Source organism: Garra rufa, chromosome 7 (assembly GCF_049309525.1).
Source record: "Garra rufa chromosome 7, GarRuf1.0, whole genome shotgun sequence".
NCBI lineage: Eukaryota > Metazoa > Chordata > Actinopteri > Cypriniformes > Cyprinidae > Garra > Garra rufa.
The window spans coordinates 46,695,973-46,713,348 of record NC_133367.1 but is presented as its reverse complement, the minus strand read 5'-3'; the positions used below and the strand labels follow the sequence as shown (position 1 = coordinate 46,713,348).

At 38.0% G+C, this 17,376-nt stretch overlaps 1 protein-coding gene across 1 annotated transcript; it reads right to left on the bottom strand.

Moving 5' to 3' along the window:
• Nucleotides 1-3,791: 3,791 nt before the first annotated feature.
• Nucleotides 3,792-13,519, bottom strand: LOC141339195 (uncharacterized). Its single transcript, XM_073844827.1, has 2 exons — nt 13,129-13,519; nt 3,792-6,994 (listed from the first exon to the last, which is right to left on the bottom strand). The coding sequence occupies exons 1-2, from the start codon at nt 13,319-13,321 to the stop codon at nt 6,024-6,026; spliced, it is 1,164 nt and encodes a 387-aa protein (XP_073700928.1). The 5' UTR covers nt 13,322-13,519; the 3' UTR covers nt 3,792-6,023.
• Nucleotides 13,520-17,376: the final 3,857 nt, after the last annotated feature.

Here is a 17,376-nt window from a genome sequence, read left to right as displayed (position 1 = left end):
ATCTAATTTTGTGAAATAGGTTTACTATGTAAAAAAACTGCTCACTAAAAAAAAAACTTTTAATAATAAAAAAGTTTGGCTGGTAGTGTATGTGTTTTCTCCATGTTAGCTCTGTCTTTGTCAGATCACTGTGTTGCTCACATCTACTTGTTTTCTTTGCAGTTTCTGCTGTTCCCCGTTTTCCTGTGTTCAAGTTTCCTGCGAGTGATTTGGATATTGCACCCACGACATCTTGACTTCTGTGTTCATTACTTTTGTTCCTAATAAAAAGTTTAACTGCACTCACAAGTGAATCTCAAGTTATTTTGCGTGATAGTTAAATATATTCAAAATACGCTTCAAACTAAATATATATTTATTTTGTCCTTTCATTTTTCCTTTATTCTTTCTGTTGTTTCCTCTTAGTCAACATCCGACTGAATGGCTCATTATGCGGCTCATTATGCAGGTCTTTGTCTTCTCAGATGTAAATCACAGCATTATTCATGATCATTCACGCCTTCTCGCATACAGCCATTCTAAACAAAAAGTGTCTTCAAAAATTTAAATCTATATACTGTTTTTTGAAAACAAGTAAACCACATCCAATTCTCGAAAGTCCCGAGAACAAATATTCTGTATGTGTTAGATGACCTTATTTCAGTGACTCCAAAAATTTAGTTTTTCACTATGCACGCATAAACGTTGTTTTCTCAAAAACTTAAAAATGTACATTCATGCTGCTGACATATTTTCGTAGTCCAATTTGTGCTAATTACAATGTATTTAGATTTAGGATATTAATATGTTTTTAACATACTGAAAAAAGCACAAATGTCAAGGCATGTCAAAACTTCTTCAGTGCCCCAAAACACCCTCAGACCCCAGAGGGTTAAAAACCGGAGGTTCATCGAATGGATTATCCACGACTTCGGGAAGGAGATGGACCTTTCCACCTGCCAAGTCATTCCCAATAATCATGGAAATTCCCTTCATAGGTAACTCAGATCGCACCGCTACCTTCACAAAACAAGTTACTAGTTTAGATTGAAGGTGTATCCTGTGTAAAGGGACCTTCACAATTCCCATCTCAATGCCTTGAACTAATACATTCGACCCACAATACGTTTCCTTCGAAAAGGGCAACACGCTTTGTAAGATAAAAGACTGCGCGGTTCCAGTATCACGCAACAAGGTAACAGGAACTTAATCCTTCGCTAAACCGGTTAAGGAAGTCATACCCTGCCCAACAAAAGGTTCAAATACATTATCAATTTTTGGCTGTGATGTCTGACTGACGGTTCGTACGAAACCAACACTTTTTGTTTGTTTCAACTTATTTTTCTTCTTCAAAGTGGGGCATACAGCAATCAAGTGCCCAACCTCGTGACAATAAAAACATTCACGCGCATCAGATGGTTCTAATGACTTAGGTAACTTTGAAGTCTTCAAATTCTTGTCCGAATTCGTAAGATGAAACGATTCACGCCGGCCAGAAGTTAAAAACTAATTTTTGTGCGTTAGAACAAATTCATCGGCACACACGGCGGCCTCGGCAAGAGTAGAAACCTTTTTCTCGTTTAAATAGACCACAATTTTGTCTGGCAACGAATTCTTAAAATCTTCAATTAAATCGAGTTCACGCAGCTGCTCAAAATTATTTGTTTTGCTGGACTGACACCACTTATCAAAGAGAACACCCTTTTCACGGGCCAAGGTTATAATAGTTTTGGATTGTTCATTAGTTTTAGTTTTTATTTCGTTTTGACTTTTTGTTTTCAAATTCAGATAGTTTTAATTACTTTTAGAGGCAGATTTACTAGTTTTTATTAGTTTTTATACTTTGAAATTTCTTAGTTTTAATTTAGTTTTTATTAGTTACAGTGTTAGTTTTAGTTTTTTTTTTTTTTGTAAATTAGGATATTTGTCAGGTGCATGATTCGCGGACAGACTATTGACACGTGACAAAACAGACTACGTGGTGCCGTACGGGTAAAACACCTGGCATAAAACAGGCAATGTGAAGTAGCCTAAATAGATTTTTATTTCAACCCAAAAGGCTTATGGTGTAATAGTGGCGGCCCCCAAAGGTAAATTTAATCAACTTAGGGCTGTACTTAATAGTGCTGTTCGGGCACCAGACCAAAGATTCCAAATTTTGCCAAATAAAAAAAATAATACACAACACAAACATCAGAAGGAAAGAATGAAGTGGAAAACATTTTTTTTTTCGTTTTCACAGCATTAATAAAAAAAAAAAACATTAATTCATTGAGAAAAAGGATTTTCACTTGCTCAATTCAAAAAGTCCAATAGAAAGTGAAACCATAAAAAAGAAATGTCCTCCTACTAAAAAAGACAAAAAGTGTCTGTTTCGTTTTTAACTCAACTGGAAACTGTCTTAATGTTCACCGTTTTCACACATCACAAGACAAAAATCAAAAATGAGAAAATAAATTTAGGTTCGATCAGTTTGCAGTGTGATTGTTTGTGTGCGCATCTGCTGCGTGAAGCAGGCAGCGTCTGGTCAGCCAACCAATTTACAGGCCGGGACACAAATCTTTGTAGCTTCAGCTGAGTTTTATCAGAAGAAGAGAAACTATAGCACCTGCGGCAGGCGAACCAGGCTGGACTTAAGTTGCAACCGGTATTAATGCACCACCAATTTTCTCCGATGTTTTGGCGTTCACACTCGGTCTGCGCAAGCAAACAATCCAACACCTTTGGTCACAGTTTCTTTCAGGTACCGTTTCCTACACGTTTTTTTTCCTTCCGTTTTTTTTTAAACTCTCGTTTTTATTTTTATTTCAGTTAACGAAAATGCTTTTTCAATTCTAGTTTTAGTTTTTTCGTTAGTTTTCGTTAACTATAATAACCTTGGTGTGGAGACAATCCAGCTGCATGTGACACATTGACAATGTTCTTTGCATTATCAGCTGTCACAGGAATTGTTGCATTTTGTCTGTTCAACTTCCATTCCAGTACCACTTCCCTCAGCACTTCTGCTAAATGTTCACTTGTGTGAGCTTCATATATGGGGCCAGTTTGAAGTTTTCATTAGTCATTAGGCCAGTCATCATTAATGCAATGCGCTGTGACAGTCATAAAGCTCTGTGTTGCTCTGAAGGTCCAGCAATCTGTAGTCAAGGCTACTAAATGTGCACTGCTACGACCTTCAATAACTTTCTCCTTCACATTATTGTACATGGAGGGTATTACCGTAGCTGTGAGATGCGTTCTACTTGGGATTTCGTAGCGCGGTTCTAGCACGCTAATTAAATGCCTAAACCCAGAGTGTTCTACCACTAAATAAGATGCATGTCCACGGCAATAAATACTCCAACCGCGCTTCTAATTGCCTTTGCACGTGTTGAGTTACTTGGAAGTTTTATTCCAAATGAAGACGGGAGAGTAGTTTGTGTTACACATGTTTTTGTGGTGCCTGCGGAGATGCCCTGCCATGTTAGTCATGCTGCCGGTGGAATAATGTGGTATACGTACATAGCAGAGCTTGCAAACTTTGTTTTTTTTTATGTCGACAACACAACGTTGTCAACATAACTCACTGGAAATCCAAAATACTTCCACACCAGCGACTTCAGTGAAAAAGGAAGGGGTTCAAGTGCTGTCGACAGGTCTCCTGTGTCTGCAGTTGCCATCCTATATTTTGGCTGTTTGTTGTAGCTGTTAGGTTGACTCGCAGCACTTCAACAAGCGTGTTTTTTTTTTCGCTTGGCAAGCCAAGCTGATGTGATATGGAGGCGTGGCAGCATCAACGATTCCATTTTTTGATTCGAAAATCGAGATCGAAATTCATGCTCAATTGATTTTTATTTAAAATTGAAATCGTGACAACCTTAATATACACACACAAGTATATTTCTAAATGGGAATAATGAATATCACACACATTTACAGTTTGATTTTATCTGTTGTCCAGACCATGGTTCACATGGTCGTACTGCCAAGCAACTTCTCCTTCTGGTGAGTTGAAGTACTCTTAGTTCTCGAATATTTTGTGCCTCCACAGATGCCCGCTGCCCCCTAAAATGTTGAAAACATTGTAGTGTTTGCTCACAATCATGGGCGTCCTCTGTCATCCTGATCCTGGTCATTTGCATTTGGGCGTAAATAATTGCAAAATGCACAAGCAGCTTTTACAACTTAGTCAACAACAGCTGGTTGAACCCGTAAAGTTCTTTGGAAAACCCAGAAGCGTTGGCTGAGGATGCCAAATGCACTTTCAGAGATGCGTCGTGCCTGAGAAAAACGATAATTGAAAACTTTCTTGTCTGTAGGGAGGCGGCATTCAGGGTATGGCCATAGGAGGAATGACTTCAGCGGAAAAGCTTCATCCACCACAATGACATGGTTAATTTTTCCCACCTCAGGAGCACCTCGGAAGTTCTCTTGGTGGTGGAACATGCAGAGTTCCATCTCTGAGTGACTTTCCCAGCACAGAATTGGCAAAAAGGCATATATAGGTATGCCAATTAGGCATTTTGTTAGGCATTACCAGTGCCATGCCGGTAATTTCGCCAGTGATAATCGCTTGGGCAAAAGATCTCTTGAAAAATGTTTGCACTGTATGCAGAAAAATACAAAGATAATAAAGGCTTTTAATTCAATTCCATTTAAAAGCTTTACTTAGATATTTAAAACAAAGCCTAAAACATCATGGCTTTCAACTATTGACGCTAAAATATATTTTTTTCTTATGCAAATACAAACAGTCGACCACAAATCTTGTTAATAAAATATAAAAGATAATGTATTAATAAAAAGGTACCATTTAATAGTGACTCAAAGCAAAATGATCATTAACTCCTACTAATTTACAAGTAGGAATGGGTATAAATATACATGCTAGAGACAGTATGTGCAAATCTGCCAGAGATATACACAAAATTCAACTGATTGTTTCTGCATGAATGTATATAGCTGATGATGCATAAAACTAGGGATGCACCGATACGAATCGGCCGATCACTTGCGCGTTTTGTCAGTAAAGATGGTTCTGGTTCTGTAATCAGCGGTAAATGCCATCAGGTGCGTGATTTCACGTTGAGCCGTATATACTACACACAGCCGTTGTTTACCGACAAGCTGCGCAAATCAATGTTCATTATCAGTGTGAATGTGCGCAGCTCGTCAGTGAACAACGGCTGTGTGTAGTATATACGGCTCAACGTGAAATCACCAAGGGGCAACCTCCCGCTCTCTCTATTGAAACCAACACGGAAGTGTCTTAAAATGCAATTCATCGACTGGCCGCTTGAGGCTGGCTGCAAAAGAGAGACAGTCCCATTGACTCCCCATGTTAAAATGCCCATCTTTACAGCAGAAAAAAGTATGTTTACAGCCTGGTTCAAAAAATGGTTTTGGTCTATATAGCTAGTTTTGCCCTTCATGTCAACTGTGAGGGGGGTGAATTTTTTTATAACTCATCCGTTTAAGTTATATTAAGCCTTAAAGTTCAGCATAATTAAGGGCGTGTCCACTTGAGTGACAGGGGGATTGCCGCTGCTGTCACCACTGTCGCGCTAGGCGGGCGTGGTTTCAGCAACCAGCTCCACCCACGTCCCGCCTTTTTGCCCATTTTTGATTATCCGGGAGTGATGCGCGGTGACGCGTTTCCAAGATGGCGACAGCCGAATCCCGCCCACAACAGGCTTCAAAATAGCACTTCAGAATCCTACGGGTGACATCACGGATACTACGTCCATATTTTTTACAGTCTATGGAAATCACGCACCTGATGGCATTTACGCTGATTACAGAACCGGCTTTACTGACAAAACGCGCAAGTGATCGGCCGATACGGATCGGTGCATCCCTACATAAAACGCTTCCCACATGCGGTGAAATGATACGGTTATTGTCCAGTGTGGATCCTCTAATGTATTTTCAGATATGATGACGGCTTAAATCTCTTGTTGCAGTGTGAACCTTTAAAGTTTCTCTCCAGTGTGGATCCTCTCATATGTTTTCAGATATACTGATTGACTAAATCTCTCGTTGCAGTGTGAATCTTTATAAAGTTTCTATCCAGTGTGGATCTTCTTATGTGCTTTTAAATGTACTGACTGACTAAATTTCTTGTTGCACTGTGAACACTTATAAGGTTTTTCGCCAGTGTGGATCCTCTCATGTATTTTTAGGTATGATGACTGGTTAAATTTCTTGTTGCAGTGTGAACACTCATAAGGTTTCTCTCCAGTGTGAATTCTCTCATGTTTTTTCAGACATGCTGACTCACTAAATCTCTTATTGCAGTGTGAGCATTTATAAGGTTTCTCTCCAGTGTGGTTCATCTCATGTATTTTCAAACGTACTGAATGACTAAATCTCTTGTTGCAGTTTGAACACTTAAAAGGTTTCTCTCCAGTGTGGATCCTCTCATGTATTTTCAGGTTTCCTGACTTACTGAATCTCTTGTTACAATGTGAACACTCATAAGATTTCTCTCCAGTGTGAATCCTCTTATGCCGTTTCAAATAAGTTGCTGAAGTAGAAATCTCTTCACAGTTAGAACACATGCATTCTCTGACACCAGTATTTATATTCTCATATACTTGCAACCTTTGTAGACACCAAAAACTCTTACCACACAAATGGCATGAATGTGGCTTCACCTTTGTATGAACTTTCAAGTGTTTCCTTAGACCTGAAGCTGCTAAATACACTTTACCACATTGATCACATGTGTGCTGCTTCTCTCTAGTGTGGATGTTTATGTGCTTCTTAAAGCTTGATGAGCGTGAAAAACTCTTCCCACATTGATCACAAATAAATGGCTTCTCTCCAGTATGAATTCTCATGTGACGCTCAAGATCAGATTTTTTTGTGAAACTCTTTCCACACTGAGTGCAGCTGCAACATTTTTCTGCTTTTCTTTTCTTTAAATCTTTCTGTTTGACTTGAGAGCAACTCAAAGCTTTTTCTCCAGTTTTGAAATTATTTTCCTCCTCAGCTTGACTTGATTCTTCATTCTCCTCTTTTTCTTTAATCGACTCTGAAATAAAAGTAAAAATGGTTCATTTTCAGTAATTTGTTATAAGCTGAGAAACATGAACAAACTAACATTTGAGAGCAGTGCCAGTAGGTCCTACAGATGGTGGCGCCAGAAGCAGATTTGGTAGAGCTGGTGTGTGGGATATCAAAAATAAAAATAATTTAAAGGGGTCATATGATGCAGTTTCCTTTGGAGTGTTACAAGCTGTTTGTGCCTAGATAAGATTGGTGAAGCTGCAAAGCTTAAAGTCTCAAAACCAAAGAGATATTTATTATAAAAGTTAAGACTTAGCCACAACTCCCTAAAACAGCTCGTTCAAACCAGGGCTCGAAATTGCGACCAAAAATTAATCTGTGCGACCTCAAATTATATTTGGAAGCATTTGTGCGAGTGAGAGAAATGAGTGTGGTGCGACTCCGTTTCAAAACTCGCTATCCTAACTAAAGTTACTGCACAGACTGCAGTGAGCTGATACAGTGACGGTTTCGCCGTTTTCTCCAACATTACATAACTATTTAAGTTTATCTTCACATTATTACCTTAAATGCAGATTTGAGATATTAGCCGGCAGGGCTCGCAAAATCGCTAACCCGACGTCCCGGGACTATTGTGTTTCCAGTCGGGCTACCAGAATGTTTCACCGGACTGTCAGACGGGCTATCGTAAAGTAGAAGAGGACTTCTGCAGGTCCTTAAAACTCCTCAATTTATTTGTATCAAATGTAAGGCCATAAAAAGTTATAAACATGTAAAATAGTATAAGTCTTGATTAACGTATAAGTTTAAGAGACGGAAAGACGATCGCGATAGGGCTGGATAAATCTTCAAAAAGGCAATGATGTCATTGAATAAATATGCACGCTGTACATTTCAAGTCAAAACGCAGCACGGATGTCTTATATGAATGTATCTGAAGGGAACAGACTGTCCTCAGAAACCTGTCGTTTGCATTGTCATTTCATGTCTGATAAAACGGCGTTAGTGCTGGTTTGTGTACAGCTGTTACTATGGAAACTGTAATATTTCAGCGCTCCTAAAGCGCCCCCTTGTGACAAAGAATTAATTTTTATTTCCAATACATTTTTTCAGCTGTTTATGGTCAAATTATTGGAATTATCGATCCATGTGTAAATGTGAAAGAATTTAATGTGCCTTTTAAATATCTAAACAATTAAGTAATACTAATGTTATATATCTTATATAAATATAAGAAATTATATACTTGATTTATCCCTTTTAAAATGCCATTGTATTAGATATTTTGTTTTTGTGTCTGTATCTGAATTATAAATCATGTATTTTTATGTCTTAACATTCTACCGTACATTGTCCAACCCCACTCATAATGTTCATTTAACTTGTGCAGCTCTTTAAAAAAAGGGGTCATAAATTGCCTGAAATTGATATTTTAAAATTCTGCAGCTACACTAAATGGTGAAATAAAATTCCTTCCTTGATATTTGTTTATATTTGTGTATTGAAAACATTTTTGATTGACATTTAGACTCCTATCTGATTTTCTATATATATATTTTTTTTAAAGTCTTTTTATATTTGGGCTAGTTAAATACATTTTTGGGCTACCAAAATCTGATGAGTGCCTGCACGAAGGGCTACCAGAAATTTTGACATTTTGCGATCCCTGAGCAGTCAATCATTCCCCGTCACTGAAACTGCGCTCCGCTTAACTTGGAACCACACGTTTTTTTTTCTCTCTCTCTCTCAACCAAACCCTGTTCCGGCGTTGCACAGACTGCATTGTAATTAGGGGTGTGTGATATGACGATTTTTTTTATTGTGGACAATTAAAAGGTCTCCACAATCTGCTTTAGAAGAAATATAGTATATTTCGTGCTACAGCACACATTCTGTCAGACACAATTCTGGCACCTCCGTGTCAATATACTGTACAACGCGGCTCGGATAGCACAAGTACATCTGCAAGATGTCTGTTAAAGATCTTTCGTGATTTGGAAAGCATCTGCTGTGTACAAACGTCTGGCAGGCGTCTGTAAGATGTCAGTTTTACACACATTCTGAATCCTAAACATCTTAAAGACGTCTAATAGAGGTCTATTTGACATCTGATAGGAAACGTCCAATAGACGTATTGCAGATGAGCAAACTACGTCTTGTAGAGGTCTTGCAGATGTAAATGCAGACGCCAAATAGACATCTCCGAGATGTACGTGTGCTAATCAGAATCGGCCATGAAGAATCAAGATCGGCGCATAACTAAAAAGAAATTGGGTGCTCCTAAATTTTTTGGGATGCTCCTAACTTTTTAAAGTTGGGAGCACCAGTGCTACCAAGTAAAAAAGTTAATTTCGAGCCCTGCAAACGCATCTCCACTTGTCCACTTCACGGTGTGAGTAGATTAGTGTAACACCACCCATATGAATATGAATATACAGGGCTCTAGACTAACTTTTTGCACTGGTTGCACTGGTGCGCCTAACTTTTTTTCTTAGGTGCACCAGCACAAAAGTTAGGTGCACCCAAATTTTCAACCGCATCACATTTAACACCGCAGTTTTACAAGTTCACTTTTTTTTTACTTTTTTATTTTATTTATTTTTTAATCCCTGTCCATATAGGCAATATTGACTTGTAAATGATTAACTAACAATCTGGTCAATATAAAGTTCTTTATTTGAAGCATATTTTTTCCCCCAGTACTTTACCCTACTTTGTGTAATAACGAAAACATTTCAGTGAAAAAATAAGTCCAAAACTCTCTATTTTAACATTTTGAACAATAGGGCTCTACAATCTTTTTTTTTTTTTTTTTGAAATTCTTGTTTTAATTTTTCTCATAATCAAATGAAAGCATAAACATTTATTTATTTTTAATCAAATGAAAAATAAACCTTTTTAATTTTTGGCAAACATATATATGATTTATAAATAGGAATATATAAACACCTACATTATACTGTACAAAAGTAATACAGGACTAATATTGTTCTGTTTCATGTTGAACCGTACTTTTATTTTGACAGGTTGCCGTGAAGTTTCTGTGTGTACAGTATGATATGATGCTTTCTCAAATGAAATGGTAAAAGTGACACAGTAGGTTTGGAGATTGAGTTTATCTGTTCATGTGAGATGCAAATGCCAAAAATTAGCGGGAGCGTCACGCGTGATTCAGTAGCCTATACGCGTGTAGTTAAAAAAAAAAATACACGTCTCCACCATTAATACATAGAGGCAAATGGAAACATGCAGGATTCATTTTAAACAGTCTTTTTGCCTTTCAGTTTTCATAGTTTTCATATGTATATATATCTATGTTCATAGACACTAGTCCATATCGCGATTTGAATTAAGTGGCAGACCAACTTTTGATTTATCAATCCAGAAATCAACGTATTACGTGGCATTCCGCGCCATAGTAAATTCGTTTTTTATGAATGGAGTCCGCGATCCAGTCCGTGTTTTTGCGGAGGAGGCATTGTAAACGCTTGACAATGTAGAGACATCCTGACTGCATCACATGCATTTTCAAACGTACACACACATACAGGAACATCTGGACCACTGCCAATCAGAGGGGGGGCGGGATCCGTCCTTCATCTCTGATTGGTTTAGACCACGATATGGGTCTAATGTGTGTCTGTTGTTGAGCAACAGCGAGACTTTACGAGTGACGGAGTTTCGTTTTTTTCCCCCTCGGACGGCTGGTCGCACCGGTGCAACCTTTGATTTTTTTTAGTCGCACCATTGAGAAATTAGGTCGCACTCTAGAGCCCTGATATAAAAAGAAAGATGGCGTAACTTGTAACTAGCTGTAGTAGTGTTGCAGCGCGATGTTGTGGAGACGCAGTGCGTTTCATTGCAAAAGCGAACGTTCTTTGTTTGGACTTTCAAATGAGGACACAACAAGGAATCAGTGTTTAAGTTATATTTACAACACTGTTCTATAACTTTAAAATGCAAATATTCTAAAGCCTTAAGGCTATAAAGTGGGCCAATCACAATATTGCAAGGACAGTCTGCGCTTCTGACTGATGGCCTGTAAGAACGTTTTCATATTTAAAGAATTCAGTACTGACTATTCAAACACGAGTTTTAAGTAATGTAGAGTAGAGCTTGTTTCTCATTCTATGATCGCAAGTGCACACATGGTGTTATGTTTACACTGCGTGACAAAATGCATAAAAAGACAGTATGAGTAATTTTAATCAATCATCAAATTCAAGAATCAATATAAACAATAAGGTATGCAACATTTAAATTTAAACGTACTACCCGGCCGTTAAAACAGTACGTTCTATATAGCATGAATGTGAGTAGTATGAATGGAATTCGGACATACTACATCTGCCATATTGATGTTGTCACTTGTCTTGCGTCATCACAACAGCGCGAAAATTTACACTTGAAAAGAGCCGCATCTCCATAGATACATATACGTAGATGCCTCATTAGCGACAGTTTCTATGGGCTGTTAATACGTAAGCCGTCCGCCATTTCACTGCGGTCCACTTGACGTCATTCACCCATAGATCTATGTAACTGACCATAGTAAATCACTGAATATTCGAAATGCCACAGTCCTGCACAGCCGTTGGCAAACCTACTATATGGTGAATGATGTCAATGATATCCGCATCTACGTGCTTGGAGCGGTCCGATGAGGCATCTACATATACATATATATATATGCGCGTCTCCACTTTCCGCCATTTTTCGAATATGACGCCGCCTCCTGGGATAGGAAAGTGTCCATGGTATGCCTACTACAGAATTCGGGCGGAAGCAGTAGGTCATCCGGGTACTTCTCGCCTACTGAATTTCGAATACTATGAATTCGGACATACTACTCGCCTCGCGTACTGCTTTTCGCATACTATATAGTAGGGTAGTATGCGATTTCGGACGCAGCCAAAGTGTTTCATAAAGGGAGAGCAGAAAGGAGCAACAATAAACACATCTGCATTACAACAAATACACAAAATAATACACTTTTTAGCATCATCATATGATTTCATAAAATTACTACTGTGTTATATTTATAAGCGCATAGGGGTGCGACGGATCGTAGATTATCCGTGATCCCTACGGACCAACCCCCACGCGGATTAACTGTTAAGTTTAACCATCATAGAGTAAAAGTTTATAATGTGCACGTTTTGTCTTGCCAATTTACCAATTCAGACATTTTAAAACCATTGCAGCAAAAGAGAACATGCCTGCTGTTTTATATTTTTATTTTTTTACCGCTGCCGCACACATCTAAAGCGAGCACGCACATAGAGAGAGAGGGGCGCGATTTAAGACTGCGCGATTCAGATTGATCCCTCTTTAACTTCTATTTGAACAGAAACATACATACAAAGTCATGTCTAAATACCCGTTTCGGTATTCTGGTAAACACACTCGGTTATATCTTCAGTGAACCGAAACAGCTGTGGAAAAAGATACATGCATTTGGCCTTAAAGAGACAGCTTACTATAAATACCTGCTGTGAGAAGCACTAGTTATTTTACAATTAATTATTAAATTTCTGCACCTGAATACTAGGGTTATTGATTTTATTAGTAACTTTATGTTGTATTCATCTACACTTGTCATTTGTGTAATTGATCTTGTTTTGTTATTAGTTCAGCTGGTAGTGTTTGCTGTGCATTAGAAGTACTTAAAGCAAGCATTCAGTAATTAATAAAAACAAAAAAAAAAATTGTTTTGTTTTTTGCTGATCCGAAAAATTATCTGATCCGTGACTCAAAATCCGTGATATTATCCGAACCGTGAGTTTTGTGATCCGCTACACCACTATACGTGCAGTTATTTTTACGTTAAGAAACATATGACAGCAAAGCACTGAATTTGAAATGATACATGTATACATTTTTTTAAATGCATTCATAGAAATACCATTTTAATGTATTATAAATAGGGGTTTCATAAAAAGTGTTACCAAGAATTATGTGGCGAATTAAAATGCTTCTTACTAGATCTGGAAGTGCTTTTGCTGCCCCATCTATACTTTCAACAGACTGTTCTGCTTTAAAGATTGTTTGTATTACAATTCACTAAATCTAAAGCAGCTTGAAATGTCATCATTATTAAAACCTTGAAATAATGTACCACAAACAGTCACTAAAGATAAATGAAGATTAAACACCAACCTCCTTGTTCCTCCTGTTTTATTCTCAAAGGTTCTGGTTCCTCTTGTTTTATTCTCAAAGGTTCTGGTTCCTCTTGTTTTATTCTCAAAAGTTCTGGTTCCTCTTGTTTTATTTTCAAAGGTTCTGGTTCCTGTTTTATTCTCCAGGTTTCTAGTTCACTCGTGTTCTCCTCACTCTCCACTTTAACAAACATCTTCACAGCAGCAGATCTCAGTTCAGCTGATACTTCTCCAGATATTCTTGCTTGCTTCCAAACCTAGACACAGCTGTGAGGATGAGAATATTACAGGTATTTACTGACTGGATTCAAAAACTGTATTTTTTTCTGTTTACATAAACTTTCTCACAGGCTGAACTAAAACAGAATCACAACAAAACAACAGAGAGCAGTGCAACTAATCTTCTTCTTCTTAGGTTTAATGGTGTTTGTCAAACAGAAGTGTGTGTGTGTTAGTGCCACCCGCTGGACTGGAGTGTGAAGCGCTGAAAGAAGGGAAAATATTACGGGGAAATTACTTTGTGTGTCTACGGTGCACATTTTTTTTTTCTTTTCTTAAAAATTTGCACAAATAAATGAAATAAATGAAAATGACTTCAAATTAAGACTCGCATCATGGTATTTGATCAGCATCAACAGTCTTTGTGAGTGAATATTAAAGGAGAAAAAAAAGAATAATATGCTTTCCTTCAATATACAAACAATGCCCCAACATCTATCTATAGTTTAACTGAGTCCCTACAGGATGGACAAGTATAAAAACATTTGTTTCTAACTTTAAATTGAACAGAAAATGTGTCTACCCTTGATTTCCTTTCCCCATCCTCTCTGCTATTCCTTTATTAAACTTCATTTGGACCTTTTCAGCATCTTTAATTGGCAAAAACCATGTCAACATTTAACTGTTACTCCTCATCTCCCCTTTTTAACAGTGAACAGTTCAGTTAATAAATACAAGATACAACACCTGGTTTCTTAGAAACCCAATCTCTAGAAGTACATTTATTAAAAAGTGTTTATGTTATATTAGTGTTATGAATTTACTGAAGTTAATAGTTTTGAAACCAAAATACCTGCAATATCCAGTCAGACCTGTAGTAAACTCAGAAGAGAGTCTCTTGATTGAGATGTTACTGTGTGTCCCTGCAGTCATCCAGACTGACTAAAACACTCAATCACTGTAGATTTATACAGATTTCAGGATCATCGTTAGAAGATAAAATATGCAATGGATGTAAACAGTTACAGGAATTTGCTCAGATTTTCAGCGACTCTAATCCAATCAGCAGAACTATAGACTCATTATCACAGAGATCAGGGAAAGACTCACCTTCAGCCTCTGCATTCATATTTAACTCAGATATTGATCAGAAACAAAGACACCAATTAAAGAAATGAGGCAGAAACATCAACAGCCAATAAAGACAAAAGATGACACTTACCATCATTTCACATTCATATTCACACACTCCTAAAGCTAAATTTCACTAGTTCGCTTTTGCATATAATAAACAGCGTAAAGTTAAGCGTGTTTGGCATGCTGTCCGGGAGAGGGCTCCGAGCTCGGTAGTCATTCCCGAGCCCGGGGCACTCCCCCTGCCCAGGGAGAGGGGTCCGAGCTCGGCCTTTGGCCCGAACCCAATAGCGCTCCCCCCCTGGCTGGAGGTGAGGAGAAAATAAACAGGGGGGGTGGGAGGGATGCTGGAATCAGAGATAGCTGAAGGTAGGACTGCTTGGTTATTTAAAGGGACTGTAGTAATGGGATAGGGAGAGTGATTGGATAGGGAGTGATTGCTGATGATGAATTGGCCGTGTTAATTATCTGCGCGAGCTCCTCCTGAAATTTGTTAATGAAACATCACATATTAATTTTAAAATTCAAATGACATTTATCTTTCTGCTGATTTTCTAATGCTCTTTAATGAATGTCTTTTGCAGTTATTATACCTTAAACACATCTGTTTAAAAAAATCAGTCTAACGCCGGTTTCACACTGCACGCGTAAGCAGAGCGTAAGCAGGGCGTGCGCAGCACGTAAGCAGAGCAGAAGCGGCGTGCATCCATTTTCCTTTCACACTGGAAGCGTTTGTCGCGCGCAGCTGAACTGCAGCTTGTGTACTTCCAATATAGACAAGTATTGTTCATTCAGTCACGCATTTCAGGTGTTCTCCAAGAACTGTCTGTCATGTGCTTTGATTTGTGATATGTTGTAGATTTAATTAGCTAATTAGAAACGCTAAAATATTGAATATATTTTTAGACAAAGATCGTCTTAATGATTACCAGTTAGGTTTATGATAATTATAGCAACAGTTTTTCAATAACGAAAAGAATATGTAAAATTATGGTATTTTGGTATTTGTTTTACATTTGTTGCCATGACATGGTTAGATTCATATGATATTTTCATTTTTTTTATGGTGGTTGTCCAACTTTGATATAATCACCACGTTTATAATGAAACCATTATTTAAAAACATGTTAAAACATATATAAAAATATAATTTGTTGGTACTACTGTAAATCTATATTAAATAATTATAGGATCTCCTTCAGTACTTTCAGAATCTTCTCTTTTAAAAATGATTTTATTTCTGTATTTTAAAATGTTTTATAATAACATTTTAATGGCAGTAGTATGTTTATTTATTCTTGTATATATCAAAACAAGCAGAAAATAGTACAAACTTTGCTTACGTGATTGTTTTGAACAAGTAGGCTAATTTATAGACATTATTTACAAACAAATGCATTATTTTTGCTGGTGAGCCTTTTAAACCGTGATTGTGATACATGTGATACATGATTTTATGGTGAAATTGTTATTTTTCATGTGAATCAGGTCAGATTTGATCAAGATCGATGCACTGTGGCTTTAACCCAGCGTAAGCGTCGCAGCAAAAATAGATTCGGCGCCAAAACGATCGCGGCACTGACGCTTCTGCTCTGCTCCTGCTACGCGCTGCCGCGCCGTCCCTGCGTGCGGTGTGAATGCTCTAATCTGTTAACGTGGGCGCCGAAAAAAATACGCGCTGCTTACGCCCTGCTTACGCGTGCAGTGTGAAACCGGCGTAATTCTGTGGTTCCTTTAACCTAAGATACTAGAACATTTAATGTTGGGCCAATTAGTCTTTTCTAAGTACTTAAAGGGATAGTTCGAGCATTTAAGACATGAAGTTGTATGCAATCCTTATCAGCACTATAGTGTATACACACTGACCCACACTGCGTTCACCTCCCTGGTCAGAGTTCTGGCCGCTGGAAGTTTTTCAAGAAAGTAGTCACGGTTAGTTTCCGGGGCCTCAAAACTGTGCGTTTTTACGTGAAAAAAATATATGCGTTTCAAAGCTTGATTAATTTACATCACAAAAAACACTCCTGACAAAAATCATACCTCAGTTTTAATCGGCACTATATTCTTTCCGTTTCCATCAATCCGCGCTGCTGTCAGTTCGCACGTTCCGATCAGCTGTTGCATTACACACTCAAATGACAACGAAGTAAAAAGTAGAAAATTAACAATGGTGCGAACTCGTAAATTCCCAGGTTGTGACCACAAGAATGTGCAGGGATCGCCGTTTAGATTCCATCGTTTTCCTGTTTCTGATATAGTTATGAGACAGCTTTGGCTGGTTGCCATCGGCTACTCTGCGGGAGCTAAAATATCCAGTATCAAGGATTTTCGTGTGTGCTGTGCTCACTTCAGCGAAGACGATTAGCCTACATCCCCAACCAAGGAGGAAAAATCAAAAAACGGATTTTAAAGAGTTCTGCTGTACCAGTACCACGGGTAAGCTCTATTTACTAACTTATTTCGCATACGACAGGTTTATTTTGAAGCTAACATCGGTTTTTAGGCTAACGTCACATTGAGAAATATTCTAACCGGGGCAGTGATAGCATCGACAATAATCGACTGTCTATGTGGTGAGAAAATTGGCAAATGTCATAACTAATGTATTTAATTGAATCTATATAACACAACAAAATATGATGCTTTGCTATATTTGTTATTGTCTGTAACTCTGCGGAACGTGTGTCGGTATCATCGTGTTTATAAGTGTGCTTGAAGTCACATACAGGTAGGTCTAAACCAGGTATCTCCAACTCCGGTCATCGTGAGCTACATTCCTGCAGCTCGATGTTTTCCTATGACAGGACACCTTTCTCAAATGAGACATTCTGTACAAGCCTGCTAATAACCCGTTGATTTGAGTCAGGTGTGTTGCATCAGAGAAAAACTAAAACCA

Bases quoted from the DNA above. Each gene is read 5' to 3' on its own strand.
- LOC141339195 (XM_073844827.1), bottom strand. From the start codon at position 13,321: ATGTTTGTTAAAGTGGAGAGTGAGGAGAACACGAGTGAACTAGAAACC. The intron at 6,995-13,128 runs GTTGGTGTTTAA...CTTTTATTTCAG, and splicing joins AAAACAGGAGGAACAAGGAG to AGTCGATTAAAGAAAAAGAG.